General features: G+C 43.6%; 1 protein-coding gene across 1 annotated transcript in view; it reads right to left on the bottom strand.

The window, feature by feature from the left end:
• Positions 1-22,766, bottom strand: part of DRC9 (dynein regulatory complex subunit 9) — a 74,287-nt gene extending 51,521 nt beyond the window's left edge. Inside the window, exons 1-4 of the mRNA XM_086944960.1 lie at positions 22,688-22,766; positions 5,693-5,874; positions 5,036-5,283; positions 1,640-1,768 (exon numbers count right to left, since the gene is read on the bottom strand). Of these exons, the coding sequence (XP_086801086.1) occupies positions 1,640-1,768; positions 5,036-5,283; positions 5,693-5,818 (503 nt within the window). The 5' untranslated portion in view covers positions 5,819-5,874; positions 22,688-22,766. The remainder of the gene's footprint in view (positions 1-1,639; positions 1,769-5,035; positions 5,284-5,692; positions 5,875-22,687) is intronic.
• Between the last annotated feature and the right edge of the window lie 512 nt (positions 22,767-23,278).

The raw sequence follows: 23,278 nt of genomic DNA, 5'->3' as shown, positions 1-23,278 counted from the left end.
TACCCCTCGAAGATGACTCTACTAAAGCTGAGCACAATCTCAAAAATTGTCTAACCGCGGTCTTCCACTGGATGGACATCAACCACCTCAGATGTAACTCCAGCAAAACAGAGATTCTCCCCATCGGTAAGAACACCTCCTTTAGCCCTGCCCTCTGGTGGCCCGACAACTCTGTTGATCCACCGCAGACCGTAACAACTGCGAGAAATCTCGGGGTCACGTTCGACTCGGACCTATCATTCGGCCAACACGCAAAGAATGTTGCCGGCAGATGCTTCGGCATAATCAGATCACTCAGAAAGTTTTTTGATTTTCTCCCTCTAGAGGCCAGAAAAACAGTTACAGTGGCCCTCATCATCTCTCGCCTCGATTACTGTAACGGCCTTCTGGCTGGGACAAAAAAATCTACACAAACCAAACTCCAAAGCATCCTTCATACGGCAGCTCGACTGGTACTGAAATTACCACGCAAATCCTCTGCCTCTGCAGCCCTAAAGACACTGCACTGGCTTCCTCTACACAAAAGGATTCTTTTCAAAATTCTTACTATTGCCTTTCGAGCGTTCAATAAAACTGGCCCTCAATATGTTACCAGACGCTTCCCTCACTACGTACCCAGTCGACCCCTCCGTTCTGCACAAGAAAAACTCATGTCTCCCACCAGCTATAACCTGAAGACAAAAGGTGGAAAAACCCTAAATACCCTGGCAATCAAAGCCTGGAATAGCTTGCCCATTCATCTGAGACAACAGGTCCTGGAGAAACCCTTCAGAAAACTCCTTAAAACTTGGATCTTCAACCTCCCCGATGACTGGTCCAAAGCTGCCATGTAACCCGCCCTCTGCCACCCGGACTTGGCCATCTGGTTGTTTCAGCGCCATGATGCTCCCTCCGGAGCGACCGTTTGCGCTCTATAAATACCCTATCAATTTCAATTTCAATTTCAATCCTCGACATCCCCCGACGCAGCCACATCTCCGGACATCTGAGAGACCTGCACTGGCTCCCCGTCAACAAGAGAATCACCTTCCGTCTCCTCACCCACGCACACAAAGCCCTACACGGCCAAGGCCCGAGCTACCTCAACAACCGCCTCAACTTCTACCAACCACGCCCTCGCCGCCGTCCCCCGCATACGAAGAGCGACAACAGGAGGAAGGTCCTTCTCCTACCTGGCCGCCAAGACCTGGAACACCCTCCCTCCCGACCTTCGCCTGACCCAAGACCACCTCTCCTTCAGGAAGAAGCTCAAGACCTGGCTGTTCAAGCAGTAGCGGCACCCCCCCCCCCCCCCCCGCCCCCCCCAAGCGCCTTGAGACCCTCCGGGTGAGTAGGGCGCTCTATAAATGCCTTGATTGATTGATTGAAGGCAGACCTTCAAACAGTGTGGAAGGGGTGATCCTCTCTATAACGCACCTCTCCAAACACCCTACTGACTGACTGGATTCAGCCTTCCGAAGGCTTTACAGGATCCTTTCACCTGACCGTCTCAGGCACTCATCGCTTTTACCACATCGTCCTAGCCCTCTTCTTACAGGGATGGACTCACAACCAGGTGTCTGCCGAGGATGTGAGCTCGCTCACCGGCTGATGTTTGTGCAAAAGTAGCTTCCGATGAATCTGCTTAGAGGGGGCTCACCTTGCCACAGTATTCAGGAAATCAGCTTTCTTCTTCTTCTCTCTGCCCACGGCCAGCAGAAGGCTATTGAAGGTCCCCTGAGTCTTTAGTTCAACATGTGCCTCGTTTAGCACATCAGCCACAAACTGTCTGTCGGAAGAGACAACGTGTGAGTAGAGTTTGAGATCATAAAGTCTAAAACACGAGAAATGCAAGCATAGGGAAGAAAGTGGTCAGGGGCAGTGGGGGAAGGGGGATACAAGCAAGAAGGGCAAGAGTCGGAAGGAGAGTTGAAAAAGGTAAAGGGGAGAAGGCCATAAAAAGATAATAAGCATTGGCAAAGCCAAACGGCTCTGGCTTTAATGTACCAACACAGGTAAACACAGACATTCATAATTGCGTTTACGCGGATTATATTCACAAATGCTGCTTATTACATCAAAGGCAGCACTACTGCTGTTGGCAGTCCTGTTTGGCAAAAAAAGCATAGCGTTTGTACAGAATGCATGTAAGGGGGGGGTAGAGAATTGAATGTGACAAACGTGTGATTGAGTGTACTTCCCAGATGTAAAACAGTTTCTCATGCATTTCAAACAAAGCACTTAATGGAAGGTGGAATGATGCAGAAAACTGCAACAGGACCAGTAGAGGGAGAAATATTCCTCTGGGTGAAGCTAAAGCATGCGCCATGTATTTTAAAGTATTGGTAAGAGTAGGTGAACCAGAGAGTTGTGCTATCAATCCAGATCTAAATAGAAAGACAGGCAAATGAATATTAAAAGAAACGGCGAAACATGCTGAGTGGTTGGGCATGAGGGCAAGTAGAAGAATGCAAGCAGTGGGCAGAAATTAGCAAAAAGAAACATGTTGTGATTGAGAGCGGCAGTCATTGGAGGGTGGATGGGTTGAAACGGAACATACTTGGCAGGTTAAAATGGGGAGAAAAGAATGACATCCAAGATGCATGGATCATGAAAGAGGAAAGCACGATAAATGAATTAGTAAATTGATATAGAGGACTATTCAAGTGACGGCCATCTCAGGTGTTGTGAAGCAATTCATCTAGGTCGAAATAAGCACTCTTAACATAAAAGCGTATCAGGTCAGGCAAATACAAAAGTTTTTATTTCTCTATTGAACGCCAAACATGTATTCAGTCTCTGAGTATGGAGTTCCATGCCAGAGATGTAGGCACCCTGCAGTCTTTTTTTTGCCTGCCTTAATTATTTGGACTAGGAGACCTATCAAGATGCCTGGTTCTTTAGAGCGGTGCGGCTTGGAGGGACCCGTCACAGATTTTTTTAGGCTCTGGAGGCCCATGAGTTTATTTCCCATTAGGACTCTATAATTCAAACAGGTCACCTTAGAGAGCTGGCTCACAGACTGCCGAGGATCACACCTTACTCGCTAACTACCAGAGGTAGTCGGTGCAAAGTCTGACGCAAACCCAGGACCCCATGCCTTATGGAGTCTTGGAGCCTTACTGTGCAATGTTGTCAGCTGCAGCATCAGCATTGAGTGCTGGGCCAGAGATAGATAGGTAGAAGGTGGGACTGTGGAAGCTACAGAACCAAAATTGGGGAGTAGAACAGGCAAAACACTAGCTTTGTTAAACATCTACTTTCAGGTCAAGAACATCGCAACTGCAGCCGACTAGGAGAGGAGTTCGAGAGCCAAACTGACGAGCTCGTGTAAGTATTACCTCTGATGCTGTACTTCACAATATCTCTTCACATTATGTTTTCTCCTTCCCCCAGGACCCCTGATAGGACTTCTTTCTTGTCATTCCCTTTTCTGTGTAGTTGCATTGTTTTTAAATACTGTGAGCCGCAGGTTGTGTGTGCCACTACAGGGCTGTGGATTTTGAAGCCGCAGGTAACTGGTACTTGGTTAGAATTCCAGTTGTGCCCAGTACCTAGTTACGGCATTCCACCGCTACCCTTGGAGAAAGTCCCCTCCATTATACTTTCAGTGCGTACTGGTTAGAAGGGAATTTGGTGCTTTGCAGTTTTATGTGTTGGTCTCACTCTTCCTTTAAGGGAAAACATAAGGGCTCAGTTGTGCACAAGCCAGTACCTGTAACAGGCTTCCTGAATCTGAGTGCACCATTGCTTCTTTCTTTCTTCCTTCCACTTTGTCCCACTGCCCCAGCACTGTGAACCATCCAGGATGTGGTCAGATTTCTACGGCGGGGAGGCTAGGGTGTTGGGGCAGATAAGCGAGTGGGATAGCCATCTGGATTAGCTCCAATCACCGGTAAATGTCCTGATGAATTTTGGTAAGGGCACCGTTAGCAAGAGACTCTCGCTCAGACTACATGGAATAATCTTGTGCTCGGAGTGAATACGACATCCCTTCTGCTGATGGTGTACTGCCCTGTTACCCAGCTCCATATAGGTCTGGCATCATCAGCATACAAATGACAGGATCACCAAATATGACATCAACACTGAAAGAGGGGCCACACGAATTTTAAATAGATTGGTTGCTTAGTTGCCTCTGAATTTACCAAAGTGTATGGCTTGAGGTCCCACACCTCGGTGAAAAATCCAACCATTGGAAGGCTAATCACCTTCAATAAAGCGAACAACAACTAATAATATTCACTTCTTTCCCTTGTTTGATATAGAGTTTTGTAAACCACTGTGTGTCATCTTCTGTTTACTCCGAGTGCGCTGTGGGTCAAACAAGCTAGCGTGAACGTTATTGATATTCCAACAGGCAGACCCTGCCTTTAATGCCCATGCTCAGAATGTTTTCCTTCGCTCTATGTGTCATTTCCATCCCATGCATAGTGCAAATAAAGGACTGACATCTTGAGGTGGGCCAGCAGTAGAATGGTAAGACTGGGAGGAAAGGGAACTGATATAGGGTAGAAGAGATAAACAAGAAGAGAGCAGAGACCACCAAGGAGGTAGGATAGACAGGGATAGCTAAACAAAGGGGAGATCAGTATGAGTAAGAAAAGTGGGCAGGAAAGAAAAAACTGCAGATTGTCCCATAGGAATACAAGCCTAGAAGGATTACAAAGGGGTGGGTTAAACTGGTGAAGGGAGTATGGTCAACAAAGGCATACATAGACACAAGTAAGACAAAGGGCTGATTTAGATCTTGGCGGAGAGGAACATTCCGTCCTAAACGTGAAGGATATCCCGTCTGGTGGATTACGATCCCATTATATCCTATGGAGATCGTAATACGGCGGACGGGATATCCATCACGTTTGTGAAGGAGTATCCATCCGCCGAGAACTAAATAAGGCCCAGAGTATGGGAGACCAACTGTGAGACACCAAGAGAAACTGACAGGTGGTCACTAAACACGAGTAACTAGTATAAGGAGATTAGTCGGAAAAGACAGTAGAATTGTGACTTATACAGGGTCTATGAAATCTTTATATGGATCCTGTGAGCTTACCGGTCAGCTTGGACTTTCTTTAGGTTGTCTGAGGTGAGCGGGCTCTGCTTCATATTCTTGATGAAGAGGTTATTGGTCATTTTCAGCTCCCCACCAACCTCCTGAACCTGCTCACTGAGGTCCGCAAGTGTCTTGGACTCGGGACGCACAGTTTGGCGAAACTCCGCCCGAGAGGACATCAGCTGCTCATACTTGCACTCCAGCAGCTTCTGGGTTTTGAGAATTTTGCTGATTTCATTTCCAACAATCTGCAGCAAAAAATAAAGGTCAAAGGGAAACTCATTTTAATCATGGGTGTAATCGCCACCAAAAGTCTACAACTATGGGTAATGAACTGCAGGTCTGTTTGCTGATCACCAAATTATTTTAACTGGACCCATATGGGTGTGGCCATGTATTCTCTTTCAGTTTAGGTAGCGGGTGAAATACAGCTGAATAATTTGCAATGTTTGAGGAGTACCTAAAGACAATCTCCACTAGATATAACAAAACACTTTAGTTGAGACAGGAAGAAATCTAAGATGTGCGATGACAGAGGAAAGCCTCTTCTTTGAGAAGTGGCTCTTGCTTAGCACATGGGACATGGCTCGTAAGGGTGCCTTTTTCTGTAAAAAAAAAACCCTGAATGTGCTATTATTGACAGATGGGGGAACGTACAATTCCTGCGTCTGGTCTGCCCTGGTAGGACACCGGCATAATGTATCCCAGGATGGCGAGCTGGTCCAGGGTGTCCTCCAGGATGGTAGCGATGCGCAAAACATCCAGAGGTGGCAGGGGCTCCATCACAGGTCACGTCTGTTTAAGTTGACCTTCGGGAACAACAAGGTACACAGCGGTCACTGGAACGAAAAACATTGGTAAATAAAGACCCAGTTCAAATGTTTATTAAATATGTAGCAAGCAGTACAGGTGTTAGGTCAATTCAATTCAAATCTTTGTTGCTTGATTAATTAAAATCATACAATGGGAATTCATCAATTACACAGCCATATTAAAACAAGTCCTCAATTCCGAGAATGACATAAAACCAAAGGCAAACAAATTACCAACTGTGGGGAAAGAAACACCTAGTATGGGCAAATTACATTTCTCCATGTTACAAGTCAACAACTGATATCTTATTCTAAAAAGAGGCAAATTACACTCAGTAAAATCATGAGTTATGTGAAATTTCTCCTGTGCAAATTAGTTTTTTTTAATCTAGCCATTTTCAACTACCAAGTTTACTATACTTAAGTCACTGTCTTCTAGTTTCTTTTTTGTTAAAATAAGAAACTTTGTAAAGTTTACATTCATAATTATATCTGTTGGTTTAAAACAGACTACCAGAGCTTGTCTACATGATTGTACGCCTCGATTATTAAAATATTTTTTTTAAATACCTCCTTTCTTCCTTCATTGCTGTACATATACAAACCAAATGAATAATGTTTTCTTCCCATTGGTTGCATAGTCGGCAGGGGATCGATGTAGATGGTCCCAACCATGGCAATGCATGCGCCAATCCTGGAAGATGGCCAAATCTCGCTTTAATAACTATATTTTTTATTTGCGCAGGTGTTAGTTGGAACACACTTATCTAGTCAGAAAGTAACCCTCTCGCTGCAATGGTGGTCTGTGGAACTGGTCCTGTCCTAACAGTTTCTGTGCGCACTGTGAAGGGAGCTCATATATAGACTACAAGACCCAATGTCGGTCGTTGACCAAATGGGGGCCTATTCTCCTACTCCGGTCCCTTCTCATTGGTTCCCCTGTTAGGTTTCATAGCCATCACCACTTCACTGCTTCAGTCATAATTCTTGACTTTGTAATTTTGTTCTTTCCTAGTGCTGCACAATGTTATTGCTTCTAGGGGTCTGACTTTGTTGAACTGGGTAGGCTGACCCTCGCTCGCCTTGGTTTTCTTCTCTAACTAGCAGCCGCTTGCTTTATTTTAGCCGCTTTTGCATATTGATGTGTATGCTCTGTTGTTACAGGTATGTGATTAATAACTACCTTAAAGCATACATAACAAATGAAAATGCAATCCCCCAAAGTGATGTCACAACATCAAGAGGCCCAATTACATAGTCTTGGTACATTACCTCGAGAGTGCGGGGAATTATCATTCTGTAATACTTCAGACTTCTTGAAACACAACAGGCGGCTCCAAAAGCCACACTCTGATTTCAACTCTCCCACTTTTACAGATCAAAAGAGCCACATCTCTTTAGTGGTTAAGTCCTGATCCTTTCTAAAGACTACAAAAATGGCGTCCATTAGCGAAACTGTCATCACTGGGTTCATTAAAACGCTGGTTATATTACAGGTACCTCTTTCACAAATTATTTTTCACAGAAAAACAGGATTGTTCTGACAAGTACTCATCTGTTTTTGTCTCAGTCCCGGTTGTAAATCTGATATGCCTCAAATTGATGAAATTCAGTTCAAAATGCCATTTTATTATGTGTGGAATTCAATGCAAAAAAAAGACGGTCTGTTTTTCGTTCATATGTTAATAAAAATATAAAGGTATTGCATATTTCAGTTTTTTTCAGTTGGTTGTATATGTTCCATTATACTAAGTGTTGCTGCACTCAGAATGCTCCTAGATTCTTGTATATCTTTATAAGGCTCTAAATGACTTATTCCAAGCACATTCCTCGAATATAGTGTTGATGTGTACATTCTTCTGTTTCTTCTAGCTAGAGTTAAATTGTTATTATCTCTTAGCCGAAACTGGTACTTCATTATTTACCTGAGCTCTCAAAGTTGTACGATGAATTTATGGAGGGATGTGTGTGACACCTTTCTAGACCAGTGCGAAGATACGGAGTCTGTTGATAGCAACCACACGAGTGAAAGTGTGGGTGATGATACTGGGGTGGGGTGTTGACTGCATCAATGCCAGGGTGTTTGTGCTGCCTGTTTGTCGGGTGTCCTGGCAACAAAGAGGGATGGCGAAATGCCACCCAGGCGTCTGTTATTTAGCCAGTGAACCTTCATTACGACCAGCTGTGCATCGTGCTTCTGTCTGTTGTTTAGTAAAATTGAAAAATAAAGGTTTTTTTTCAAAGTGTTGTACAATTAATCCAGTGGTCAACCTGGGAACGTAATATGTCAGATTGAATTGTATTTTCAAATAGTTACTAATGTCATTGATTAAAGTCGAAGCAAGAATTATATTCAAAACGACCTGCATTACCCGCAAAGCTCTATACAAGGAAAAACCTATCTAACTCACAAACAAGTTATTAAAAGCTGGCCGAAAGAGGCCTTTTTGAAGTTCAAACAATTTACTCCTCATTCCGCCCAAATTTAAGAAAGAAAAATCACTCACCCGCTCGTCCTCTGGGAATGCGCCTAGAATTTGGATAAGCAATCATTGCTACACTTCAGAAACAAATCTTTAATTATTTTTCAACAAATACCTGAACCCTCCTTCCTAAAAAAAAAAAAAACTTGCTGTGATACACTTCCCCCTTTCACCATCTTAGAGCCGGAACGCCACTACCTCTGGAAATAACTATGCATCTAGTTTAGCAAAAACAAAATTGCAAACACGTGTAAACGTACTCAACCTTGTAATCCAAGACATCCCAGGAAGATGCGGATTCACGTACCTGACCTATAACGAAGGTGAAACGGTACCAATAGCTTACAAATCACACTTGTACACACAAGCTGAAATAAAATTCACTTCAACTGAGAAAATTCTGACAGCGGTTAAAACTGCTATAGCAAAAGAAAGAGCCCTGGCACAGGGAAAACGCATATCAGTCGTTACACCTATACCTGCCTTAGAGGCAGTAACAAGAGCGTGCATTCCATATGCTAAAGCTTTACATCCAAGATAGATACAATGGGTTAATTATCTTGCTGCAACAGATGTTGAACACGCTTTTGATCTCAATATGAAAAAACTAGAATATCTAGAATATGAACACGAATTTCCTCTGCCGACCGAAATTCTGCCTCTCGTACAGTACGTCTGCGTAATTTACACAGACGGATCTGCGCAACATTGGGTTGTGGAAAAACAAGTATACAATGCGGCATGTGCGATTGTAAAAGGTCGCTGGTGCATAGGTAAATTCAGACCAACGGTCACTAAAACTCAATCACTCAAAAACTGTACAGCTCAGCGAGCTGAACTACAGGCATTAAAGATGGCGCTTGAAAATGCTGATCGCGAATTCCCCACACTAATAGTGTGCTATTCGTTTTACTGTGTCCAGTCTTACAATGAATACTTGCAGAACTCGGTTCAAAACGGTTATGCAAAAGGTGGCACAATAAAGCATAAAAAGCTTTGGGAACAAGTAGTTCTTTTACAGAAAGAACTACGAAAGACTCACGTGATACATACACCGAGTCATCAACGTGATGGCGTTCACGTTGCAGGGAATTCATTGGCTGAGAAAGCCGAAAAAGGCAGCTGTCCAGACAGCTTCCGTAGCTACAATTAAGCGTTCTAAAAAAAGAATAGACGGTGAAACGCTACTAGCAGTAAAAGCCTCAATGGAAGGCAATTATGCGGCGTTACCTCTAAACTATCCACTCAGAAATACATACATAATTGATGAAAACTCAGTTCCTTTTGCTCAAATCCCTGGAGTGGGGGACAGAGTAATTCCAAACAGGAAGCGTAGGGTTTTCTTGATTCAAGAAGCACATTGGGAGAGGGTCTGAGGCACCAAGGGATCTTAACTTCTCTAATAGAATTACAACTAAAGTACTGGTGGCCGGGAATGAGCGTGCAAATTTATAACTTTGCAATGGATTGTCAGAACTGCAACAGAGATCGCAGTTATGAACTGGACCAGGTAAATGACAATAGCACAGTCAGTCCAGCCCAGATACCTCTGTTAGATAGCATTATACTGTCCACAAGCAAACATCTTTACGGACGGATGCAGCCCACAACTACTAAGACAAAATTCATTTGGATGTGGCCACAGCGCTCGGCTGACGCCAGAACTGTTATAAAAGATTTGGGAGTCTTTATCGGCACATACGCAATCGGCACGCTACATTCTGACCAGGGTCCTGCGTTTAGCTCTCGAGCTTACAAGGAAGCCATGGCCAGCTTGGGCGTTGCATTGCGGTACTCTAGTCCCTCCCATCCTGAGGGTAATGCGGTAGTGGGAAGAAAAAACCGTGACATAAAGCAATCTATAACAGCGAGGGTATTAGGTTCGGGTGATGGGTGGGTCAAACATCTAATAAGTGTCCTAGTCTAAACAATCTGCCAAGAAATTCTCTGGGTGGAATCACTCCGTATGAACTTTTGTTTGGTACTAGAATGATAATCGAAGACCTCAATAGTCAGACTTCAGTGGTAGAACAAAAAACCTTTGATATCAAAGATAGTTTGGCTGTTTTACAGGACTTAAATGAAACAAGAAGAAGTCTAAGTAACACAAAGCTAAAGCCAACGGCCACTAAAGAAAAACCACCTGTCCCAGCAAGACCTGTCTGGATTCCAAAGATTGGGAATCTGGTCAGAGAAAAGATCGCGGTGAAGAAGGAATTTGGGCCTTCTTACAGAAAAGCAGTACCTGTCTTGGCAATCAGCGGAACAAGATCAGTAGTACTACCGCCCCTTGCTGGTAAAAAGGAGAACAGAGTTGTATGAATCGACCTGGTAAAACCACAACCATGTGGCCAATAATAAGTAGTAGGCCCAGTGGACTCCCAAGATGTAGCAGAAGACCAAACCTTGCTACAATTCAAGAGGTTCAAACTGAAAGACTAATCACATTTGATAAACCTACAGTGAATAAAAAAGGTCTATGCAACAAAGCCATGGAACTTGTGCCTCTTGAAACCCAAATTACAACAGTTCGTCAAGAAACACCTGTCTACAATGATGTAGCCTCAGACTATACTGATATGACAAAGGAAGAAGAAACTACAAAGATTAATAACAACCCTGATGCGATTCAAACAATTGACAGAACTGCCTCTGACTATTTCATCAATTTCGATGACTTTTCTGAAGATCCCAGTGATCATGAAGAAAAGCCAGCAAACAAAACATTCAAAGAAAAAATTACAGAACTCTTTCATCAACTTGGAGAGACATATCTGATTTCACCGTGGATTGAATTGTGGATTGTGTTAGGTGTACTTTTCCTCCTGCTCTGGCTCATTTTTTGTTTTAAGCTTGGGAAGAATGATTGATGGAAAATACAGTACAATGGACACAGCAAGTCAGAACATCAACTTGGTCCTAAAACATCACAAGTCATCTCATGTTGAAAAAAGAGAACTGTCATCAGTAAACATCACAGCCATTCCTATACCTGGTGGTGTAGCATGGGACGCTACTGATTGCGACATCTATGGCCCGGTTGAACTCGTGAAATATCCACATCAGTTCAAGGTTTCTTTAAGTGACTTTGTCTCACCGAGCAGTTTCTCTGATGATTGGGACTTTGAGACTATTAATAATATGATGTCTGATTTCGAAATGTCAGCAAAATGTACAGATCATGATTATTTAGAAGGTTCATCTGATTATGAAGAAATGTATTGCTTTAATCATTTTGGGCACTACTATTTGCATAAATCTACAAAACCTAGTTCTGTAGTCGGGGATCTCTGTGTATAGTCATAATCTAGTGAATAGTCCCGCCCATGTGCGTGGACCCCAGCAATCAAAAATAATCTCTTAAGTTGTCAAATCATGCAGAAACTGCAAAGACACTTAAGAGAGAATTTAAAGACAAATAATGCAGCCTATATCCACAGGCTACACTGTCCAGTACTTCAACTAGAAATTCCACCAAACAACACCACATACAACACAGCCTGCCCAGTTTCTACCATAGAGAAACTTGCCTCTACCAGTAAAAAAACTCTGGAATGATAGAGAGGAAGGCATGGACAGACAAGCCCCATAGGCTGCCATTATGTGGCTTAAATAGGATACTGTGCCTTTAAGAGAACTTTCCAGAACTTTCTCCCAGTATCCCAGAATGCACAGCAGGTCCCTTTTACTTTCAGTTCTTTTTTCCGGCTCCTGCTAACAGGACCCTGGCATTGAGCTCTCCCTTTTTTCAAGGGTTTATTGGATTTTTTGTGCACTTTGTTATTTAAAGTGTTTCAGTTTTTGTCTTGGTGCTTTCCCTTCTCTCCTGTGTGTTTGTTCAGGTGTTTTAGGGCTCTAAATGGACAGTCCTGGAAATGCTAGACTTTAAAGATCAGAACGCTGAGCAAATTCTATTCAACAAAGAACAGAGATGGGTCGATCGCTTAAAGACAGACATAGTGGGAATGAATGACCACATTCCATGGCATCAATTCTGTTAATCCTGCCTGACCGCATGCAGGAGAATGAGAAATCTGTGGCTATAACCCCTAAATGCAAAGATCTAAACTAGTATATGATACCTAAAAAGCCTATTAGACATTCCACCATCTTACAGTGCCTTTTTCTGTACACACAATAGTCCTTTTTCAGTGTCCTTGATCAGTATAAAAGACCGGAGAACTGAGACCCGCCCATAACCAGGGGCAGAGTCAGCACTAGGCACGAAATCCGCGCCGCATGGGTAAGAATGGCGTTTTCCTGTGTTCCTTCAGTGATCAGGTAAGAACGCCTTTGCTACTAACCATAGACGCTCCGTTGTCCCCCACCTAGTAAAAATCCAGAAGCGACTCCCGGTCCCTGTTGATGCCAATAACTGAACTTACAAGGTAAAACACTGGTGCGTGCATGGGTATCCACTATATACCGCTTATATAGCATTTTTAGAACAGTCACAATTATTTGATGTCTAATGTGGTGATAGAACCGCTACCATGTGTATCAAACCTTAACATGGTAACGATCCAGAGATCTGATCCCCAGAAATATCATCAGTTATCACATAAAGACTTATGTATGACCACCGTCCATAAGACATTGATCAATTAACGGCCACAAGGCTGTATACCACTCCCTCCTCAGACCGCTGTTTCTCCAATATTCTCCTTGTACCCGATTACCTTTACAAACAGGGTTAATCTTGGTTAGCATTAATTATGCATGATAATGTGTGCACGAGTATGCCATACCTCACATGCATACCAACTGATACAATCTCCTTGTTGGTTTCTTTCTACAGCTTGGAAATTCCAATTAATCACTTTTCGTAACACACACCAATAGTGTGCGTTTTTTCTTTTTGTATGTTTGTTTTTGTTTCTGTCCTGACGAAAGCTCCCCTGACCCTGTTGGGCCCCGAGAGCTGAAACATGTCGACACTCCTTTATAATGATATGGTAGCCCAATAACTCAACTACCTACATATCACAATGGTTCTTAATGATAGTGACTAGTCCTTTTTTTGATATTAAATTGTACAGTCCTGACTAAGTCATTATTTTTTAAAAAATTTTTTCCCCCTCCTTTTTTATTTCTGGACACTTCTGTAAATACCAGAAGTAGCCTCTGGTGAGGCAGGCATCCTGCACGTTAATCGTTGACCCAATGACTATGCCAGGACTCCTGATGGGGCGGAAAAAAGATATACCGCTACGATAATTCCAGGAAGTCTATGAGGGTTCTCGATAAAAAACTATTGTTTTTTTGCAGAAACTAGTGTCCATTCTCTTTTTGATTATTAGTTACTTGCATAGGGGAACCGAATGGACTCCGTATCCTCTTCCCTCCCTTTTGATAATTGAGGCCACGTATCACATCAATTTCCTGGAACTCAGAGCTGTTCACTTGGCACTGAAGGCCTTTCATCCATCCTTCCAGACCAACTCTCTGCTTGTACAGATGGACAATACGACCACAATGTATTACCTCAACAAGCAGGGGGGCTCGAGATCACGCACTCTGTCACAAGAGGCGTAGGCGATCAGGCACTGGTTTCTGGCCAGAGGATTGACAATAACGGCCACCCATCTGCCAGGTGTGCAGAATGTTCAGGCGGACGCACTGAGCAGACTGATTCAGGAAAACCATGAATGGGTCATAAACGACGTAGTACTAGGAGAAGTCTTCGAAAGGTGGGGGACTCCAGACATAGATCTGTTCGCCACTGCCGAAAACAGCAAATGCTGAGACTTCCCCTCCAGGTACTAACAGCAGGGGGTGCTGGGGAATGCGCTATGGATCAACTGGTTGAACAGCTTTCTGTATGCTTTTCCACCCATTCCCCTGATTCCGGCGGTACTCTTCAAGCTGGCCCGGTCCAGGGCTCGGATGATTCTCATTGCCCCGGAATGGCCCAGACAGTGGTGGTTCACGGTCCTGCTTCACCGGTCTCTCCTTCCTCACATACGGCTGCCGTGCAGGCCGGACCTTCTCACGAAGTTCGGGGGGCAGATGTTGCACCCCAACCTCTCGTCTTTTCGTTTGGCGGCATGGCTCCTGAGATAGTGCAATATGGCCATCTGAATCTGCCCGAAGATTGCATGGACATACTGAAGGAGTCTAAGAGACCTTACACTCGGACTTCCTATGCTTACAAGTGGAAGAGATTCTGTATCTGGTGCCAGTCTAAGAACTATGACCCGACGACGTGCAAGGAAGACGTCATCCTTCCCTACCTTCTGCATTTGGCGCAGTCTGGCCTTAATGTTCATTCCATTAAGGTTCATCTTGCTGCATTGACTGCCTACAGAAAATGCCCTTCACAGACTTCCTTCTTCCAGATCCCTGTGATCAAAGATTTTTTGGAAGGCTTGAAGAAAGTGTTCCCTCCTGTCAGGCTTCCTTCGCCTTCATGGGAATTGAATGTGGTGCTGTCCAGATTGATGAAGGAGCCTTTTGAACCTATTCATAAGGCTTCGTTGCAGCACCTGTCCTGGAAGGCGGCGTTCCTCTTGGCCATTACATCGGCCCGCAGGGTGAGTGAAATTCAGGCGTTGTGTTGCCAAGAACCTTATACTGTATTTCATGCTGCTAAGGTTGTTATGCATACTCACCCTAAATTTCTTCCCAAGGTTATTTCTGATTTTCATGTCAACCAGACCATACCGTTGCCTACGTTCTTTCAGAATCCTTCATCTCCAGCGGAAAGGTCTCTACATTCCCTGGATGTTAGGAGGGTGTTGAAGTTTTATCTGGATAAAACCAAAGATATTCGTAGGTCAGACCAATTATTTGTCAATTATGGATCGGTCAAGACGGATCTTGCTACCTCTAAGGAGTCCATCTCTAGGTGGATTGTGTCCTGCATACAGTTGTGTTACCAAAAAGCTAATAAGACCTTAGGGGGTAAACCTAAGGCTCATTCCACCAGGGGAAAGGCTGCGACGACAGCTTTACTCCGTAATGTTCCGATTGCAGAGATCTGCAAGGCGGCCACTTGGAAGTCGGGTCATACCTTTGCTAAGCATTACTGTCTGGACACTGATGCCAGGGCAGATGCTCAGGTTGGGCAGGCTGTCTTTTCTCCTGCCGAGAAATCCAGCTCCAGTGTTTCCCTGCTACCCTTGCGGGTAACTGGGAGATCGAGTCCTGAGAGAGAGAGATACAAGACCTCCTTCATTCTATAACCAAGGTACGGAGCTGATTAGACCATTAGAGAATTCTTGGATAGATTCTTTGCAGAAACTATTTAACTCAAGCTACACCTCACTTACTTCTTCCCTCGTACTAGACTTAGGTTCGGTACACCGGGGTAGGCGTTTTTAGATGCACCAGTTGAGTACTTTTAGTCATTATTTATCATTGTATGTATTTTATCTATTTTATGTATCTTATGGCTTAGAAACCATATTATGCTTTTACAGTATTATTTCATAATACTCTTTTTACTGTACGCACTTTACTTCATAGCAAGTATTACGATTGTAGCAATTCACTTCTCTTGCATGAGAAAGAAGACTGCTTAATAAATACCCTTTTTATTGAAAACGCCCGTCTCTCTATTTCTCTGCAAAAACCCTGGTGAAGCGAAGCATGCACGATTGACTGAGTAAAATAGCCATCTATTGTTTCCGCGACTCTGGAGATATTCCTTATTTCGGGGGGAACAAAGTTGTCATGTTATATGGTTGTCAGAAACTAATCCCTTCTAGTTTATTCAAGAAAGTTTCTAGTGATCTCTGAGCTAGCTGGCACACACAATTAAGTCTAACATATTCAATAGAGACCTAGTAGACCTAAGTCCTACTTCTAAACAATTATTTATGTTATTCCAATGCGCAGAGCCTATTGGGAATATAGGAACTACACTACAAGAGAAGGCTTGTGGTGTTGCTGCAGATGCTGTACCTCTGATGTATGTTAGTAAAAGTAGGTAAACAACTTGTAATCCCCCCCAAAAAAAATCCAGCTTTCAAGGAGAAAGAAGGTCCTCTGAATTAATATGGAAGGGGGTGAAAAATGCAAGTATGGGAATGCAGAATGCTAGCTTCACCTGCACATGCAGAAGAGATAAAGCACATGGAGCAGAAACGCATGTCACCACACAAAGGGTTTACCAGTTACTACATGGACATCAGCAGTGCAAGCATTCCTTCATACATAGAGCAGGAATACACAAGTTGGAATAATACAGCAAACAGCCAACAGCATGAAATAAGAATTTAGTACTCATGTCCGTCAGAGCCAAAGTCCATTCGACTTATCAGTTAGAGAATTGGTAACAACAGACAACAGATGGCAGCACTGTCAAACCAGGCCTTAAACAGAAGCAAATATATGATGCACCATTCATTAGAGAGGCAATAACTTTTATATGGACTATCATGGCCTTCAATAAAAAAAATTGGTGCATGAACTTCTTTACGAGTTATTAACTTATAATGGTGATAATTTATCACCAGCCCCTCAGTGACATCAAATCTCTTGGTCTTACTTTGGCAGGCGGATGAACAGAAGTTCCAGTTCCATGGCCCTAATCAAAGCATCTGCCTCTGGGTTTCAGAACAGACACATGCCCTTTTGTCCAGCCTTCTTCGGCAGAGGGGCATTGCTTTGGGCTCCCTTACAATTAATTGACGCGAAAAGCAAGAATTTTGGGCATAAGCGTTTTGTAGCCTTTCCTTTCACTTTGACGCACATTGCATAATTGTGCAGGAACAGCGTCCTTCCGAGAATTTTGCACAGGCAATTTTCTAACACCCCGGCATGGGGAAACTGCAAATATATTATCCTTGTCTCCAATTCAAAGATGCCACAAAGTATAGGTAAATCCAAACTTCTTTATTTAAGGAACATCTTGAAATATGACTGGCAGGGAAGGAGGCTCATAGCCACTACCCCTCCCTGTTCAAAGGAAAACCTTCTACTCACACATGAGGGAATGAAGAGACATTCTACCTTCCACGCGTGAAAGATAAATCGATCCCAACAGAAATTACGCAGGCAAAAAAGTGCAGAAGAATTCATGCGGTTAGCAAAAACCAGATGCAGAGCTCATATTAACAATGTATCCAACATTAAACCTTCACAAATTGCAAGACTATTTAACAGGGCACATGTTGCAGCCATCACCACTGTGGCGCTCGGAAATAGGCCCCTGCTTTAACACATTTCAGTCCATGCGCCACAGCCAGGCAGAAACAAAACTCATCAGCCCGTTTTTATTTTAAGAGGGGGGAGCCCAAGTTGGAGGTAAGCTTCTCTGTGATGTTGTTTGTCCCTTTGCATCACAGCCCATCTTTGCATGAACAATAGACGTTTCAGAACATTCATTTTTATCGTGGAAGATTCGCGAACAGGTTAGCGGTGTTTTGAATGCCACGGACATGCTGCCAACAGTAGCCTTTGATGAAAATAAATGCAGAATATAACTGTTGTCGAGGAACACCATAATCGCAATAGCTACACTATAGTGGCATTACTAATTTCATACAAAAATTCAAATGGACAGGTAAAAAAATAACAAAAACGTGCTGTATCACAAAATGTAATTTAAAGTGTTATTATCGCCTCAATTTCAAACATTCCACAGGAATGCCTAGCTATTTTCAAAATTGTTTTCCAGTGTAATGCATGTATATATTCAATCATTGTTTACAAGTGGATCGACGTATTGACACGTTTCACCAAATCTTGATTCTAGCGTGTCGTCCTTCGTGTACAGGTAAGAAGGCAGAAAATACACATATATGAGAGATGTAATCACAAAGTAGAATGTAGGCGACATGTAGCGGTTTACAAGCACTCTAAATAAATCATATGAATGGAGCAACCGTTTGTCCCGGTGGAGCATTGAGGTTATCAATGACTGCAACAAACATCTTTCCACACTAGGTGACATTTCCTCTGAAATTAGTTAAAGGGAAAGCAGGGCCTATGGAGCACTTCCACATTAAGAAATCGATCTCTAAACACAAAAGACAGTTGTTCCGTTCACACTGTGACTTCCTTCCTGTGAGGTCACATAAAGGAGGCTGCTGCAGATATGCGGCTTCCGGTGTTAGTGACATCAGGTACAGAAAGTGAAATGTAAACAAACCAGGTGTTAGCCCCAAAAAGTAGTCATGGTCAGAGAACCCAAATGCCCTCTATCCGAATATTGCTAGGCCATGAGAGAAGCACAGTTATAGACATAAAAACACACACAATAAAGGACTCGAAAAAGTCTTCAACATAAACCGGACTGTTGATTTTGGTGTGTATGTGAGGGGGGTGGTTGGGGTAAAAATACACATTTTGTAAATTGAAAATATAAACACACTAGCAAACATAAAACCTGGTATCATCATTGTAAAATGAGTCACTGTGGAGGCGGAACCACATTGAAGATCACGAGCATCCTTAAATGTAAAGATGCCCCAAGCGCAGCCTCGGCTTTGTAAAGATAACAACAAGCACGCGCTCACGCTGCAAGTTTAAACAAGCATTGGCCAAAAGTGAAAGTGATCTTGTCAAGAGGCGGGACGAGGCGCGCGCGCTTGTGCGTGTAATAGCAAGCTGGTGGCCTTTGGTAGCACTTGAAAAACCTGCTTACTAAATGTCTCGCTAGATCAGCGCATGCGCTGGCTCTAGCGAGACCTAAAACGGCCTTCAAATATTTGGGGAATGTGGACATTGCTTGTTGAGACTGTGGCAAAGTCCAGCAGAGAGTATGAAAATGCCGGAATGTTCCTTGTTTTTCTTCAGCTGTCTGTTCTTTTTTCCCTTCACAGAGTAGAAGAGAGCCTTGTTTCCCTTTCAGACTAAGGCAGCCGAAAGTGGACATTAACGTTGCAGGAACAGTTTTTGACACCAAGTATAACTACTGATTTGGTGAAATTAAAAAAGCTTGGGGATCTAGTTACCAATAAATCCTCTCTACTTTAACCTCTGAAACTAGTCGTCATATTCACCTGTCTTACCAATTTGCAACTACTGTAACAATGTCACTCAGGAATTTAATTTTTGCGTGTCGTTTCACATCACTACCACGCATTGCGTTCTGCCCCCACTCATCCTAGCTCTAACCCTTCCTCTCTACATACATTTCTGCATGCCTACTGTCTTTTTGAACAGGTCCACATGCTAGGCCACATGAAGACCACCCAACTAAAAAGCTCCACTGGAGCCTCCTCCTAACAAATGCCACTCACCTGATGTGAGAAAAAGTACACTCTAATGCATTCTTAGATTTTTACAGGAAAACATGACGGCTGTATTGGGCATAACCAAACAACTAGAGTCTAAAAACACCCATTTCTACCAGTGTTCAGCATAATTGTTGTAGATGTGAAACATCTCCTCGAGAGTAGGCTAGGCGACACTTTTAGTGACTTTGACACTGCAACATGTTCCGTTAGAATGCTTGCCAGTTGGTAAGCAAAGAAGTGTTGAGGACCAATTCAGGAAATGTTATTTTACAATGCATGAGAGATGGCTAGCAATGATGCATAGAAATGTCCCGTCACCAACCATGGCTTTTGAAGTCAATGACGCCACACTGTGGTACTCTACCCAAATGTGAGATCCCTTCGTTAATGGGGAATTTTCTCCAGACTGTGAAAATTACAGCTTCATTTTTACCGCTTTAATACCTCTGAGGGCATATGCACCCAGTTCAACGCATATGTTGCAGAACCTGTCCCAGAGAATGTCAACCTTCAGGTGCACCAGTATTGGCATGGAAAGCTATGTCAGTGGCTAGAGTTGGTAAATTGTGTACTGGCTGTTTTGCCATTGCCAGTCTCAAGTGCCAATGTCGAGAGGGCCTTTTCACAAATAAAAGTTTACATGGAAAGAAAGGAGAGCGCGAATGACCAAAGACTCGCTGAAGAAATACTGTATGGGGTACTACAATAAGTTCGACTTGTAAAAATGTATTTGGATTTCATATACACTGTACGTACACTGTCTATATACCATGCATCAATGAAGAAAGCAAGCAATAATAAAAGCAAAGAGTTCCATAAACACCGGTAAAACACTGTTTCAGTTGTTTTTTATGGCGCGAAAATTAACCACTGAAAAGCACTGTTTTTTAAGGGATTGAAATCACTGGAAAACACTGAAAAAACACAACCAGACTTTACCAAAAATAGAAACTGAAAAAAGGAAAGACAATTTGTTGCCCCAGTGGGACCTAAATTTGGTTCTGACATTTCTGATGTGCGCACCCTTTGTACCACTGCACAACTGCCCTCTCAGGTTACCAACTATCAAGACTGCTTTTCTTGTGCCCATTATATTGGCCAGGAGGGTCAACGATTAGCAGGCAATCACTGTGCACCCTCCTTATACCACCTTCTATCCGGACAAGTTGGTACTCCAGACACGTGCATCCTTACTTCCGAAGTTTGTGATTTCTTTCCATGAACATTACCTTGCCTACTTACTTTGCTCCACCTCATCCTCCTAAGGAGAAGGAGGAGAGACTCCATTGTCTGGACACAATAAAGGGTGTTGTCCTTCTATCTTAACCACGCAAAAAAGTTCAGTGGATGATCAACTCTTTGTAAGGTATATCGGGGCCAAGAAAGGGAAGGGTGTGCAGAAAAGGGCATAAAGATCTACTAAGCATTGGTCAAGAAGCAACACACTGAGGGCTTGTGTGCTCACTCCACCAGAGCCACGCCAGCAACCACTGCGTTAGCTTGTGGAGTCCCTGTCCTGAACATCTGCCAGGCAGCAACGTGGGTACTTTTGCGTGCATTTACCAAGAACTACTGCCTGCTAGCGGCGACTCCTCCGCTACGGCAGAGGAGCATTGCCCCGTGCTTGCAGAGGAAAATGAAAAATAAAATGTTCATAAAACAATTTTATTATCATTTTATTTTCCGTCAGTAGCCGAGTCTAGGGAGCGCAGCCTTACTAGGAATGCTGGGCACTGCTGTCAGTGCACAAGTCGATTTGGCCGGCCATCTAAGGACGGCCAAACCAACATGCATACTGACATCTCTCCAACCCAGCTGCATTGCTGGGTGGAGAACAACAGGAGGCAGAGGCTCCCAGCACCCGATGGAGCACAAAACCAGCCCACTCCGCCCAATTCTGACGTTGCCCTCATAGTTATTACCACCCTGAGAGCAGCATCTGGATTGGCCTTAGGGAAGTCTGGGAGCCTCAGCCTGTGTCCAGAGGAACAGAAGAGCAGCGAGCTGCAGGTACGTTTCTGTTTGTTTTGATACACTCCCCCTGCCCCCCCCCCCCCCCCCCCCCCCCCCACCTCCAGCACTGGCCCACCACTTTTCCCTGACACCAATAGTTACTGCTGTCTGGTCAGTCAGGACCGCTGTGACTGGCACTTTGTCTGTTCAGTTGTGCAGGACTTTCTGGCTTAAATTGGTTTCGGAAACCCACCTCCGGGAAGGCATTGCTTGGGTATCTATTCTAAAGTAAGGAATCTGCAGCTAGAAGTCTCTATCAGATGAACAAGTTACTTACCTTCGGTAACCCCTTATCTGATAGAGACTCTATCTTGACGCAGATTCCTACCATCCTCCCCGCTCCGAACCGATTGCAGTGTGAGAGTCACCCTTCCAAGGGCCTTATAATTCACACCAATTGTCAATGTTCATCGGAGCTCTGCGCTCTTGGTGTGGAAAGTCTTGAAAATTAACTGACGTCAACGTGCCGGGCTAGTGTTTATATAGACAGCGTGCATGTCATTTCTGGCGCAGATGACGCCAATGCGGACCAAACTACGCCACCTACCATTGCGTAGGGTTGCTGCTCGAAAACTTACGGATCCAGTTTGACACCTTAGGAATATTCTTAGGTAAGGAATCTGTGGCTAGGTAGAGTCTCTACCAGATAAGGCTTTAGAGAAGGTAAGTATATTTTTCTTTTATTATTCTGTTTTTACAAAAGATGCCTTTACTCACTACTGTGTTTTCTTATTTAGCATATGTTACCCCCGATGTATGACGACTCCCTTGCCATTGATCTTCAGTTCACAACAACAAAAACAGGACCATAACAAAGGTAAAGGGGGGGGGGGGGGGGCTCTTCAATGTAACACTGCTTTTGTTTCTATTTGAAACAATATTCAAAATACATTCCAGCGGATCTGTCTTTATAAAATAATGCATACAAGCCTAGGCCTTCTCAATGTGCCCTTCTGCGTGCTGTGTTTATGCGAGTGACTAGTCCTTCGTGCCCAGTGACCCCCACAAAGACTATGCAAGCATGAACCATGGCATGGGAGCATTCCATATGTCTGTAATTTTTTGTGTCAGTATGCAAATTGTCGTTTGGACAATATATGTGTTTGGGGCATTCACCACTAGTTATATAAATACATATACAGTACATCATCTGCTCACCGTGGCTTCCCTCCTCTCAGCTGAACCCTCCATGCGTGTCTTGTAGCCATGGCAACGGGAAGACCTGCGGGGTCTTTGGTGTGGGCTGGCCCAAGAGTGCCTGCTCAGACACGCGCGGGCTTCTAGGCAGACTGCAACTAGGGTTAAACGCCACAAACACTAAAGTGTGGATTTTCACTCCGATAACCATTTATTTAACCGGTTGATCCAGTTATTATTATAAACGCTTGGTGAGCTGGCAGTAGACATAGAAAGAGGACTCGTAAACAGGTTAAGCCCCGGCAAGGATGCCATCTTGGCCTGGGTGCGCCAGTATTGCAAGAAGACTCAAAGTTAGTAGACATAAAAGACATATCAGCTGACTGGATTCTTGTCTTGACTCTAATTAAAGGTATGTACATTTGGAACCGTTTTGAAAAAACGTTTATATTTGCAAATGTTTACTTTTATTGCAGTTCGGATAAAACTGAGTGTTTTTAAACAATGTGTTTCCAGATTTGTGAAAATAAATTGGCAAGACTTCTAATACTATTTCACTTATGAGTCATTCATATGGTATTTTACTGCTGGTTCTCTGTCATCCCTGAGGAG

The sequence above is a fragment of the Lissotriton vulgaris genome, chromosome 11 (genome assembly GCF_964263255.1).
Source record: "Lissotriton vulgaris chromosome 11, aLisVul1.2, whole genome shotgun sequence".
NCBI classification, from domain to species: Eukaryota; Metazoa; Chordata; class Amphibia; order Caudata; family Salamandridae; genus Lissotriton; species Lissotriton vulgaris.
This window is presented reverse-complemented; position numbering and strand designations above follow the sequence as displayed.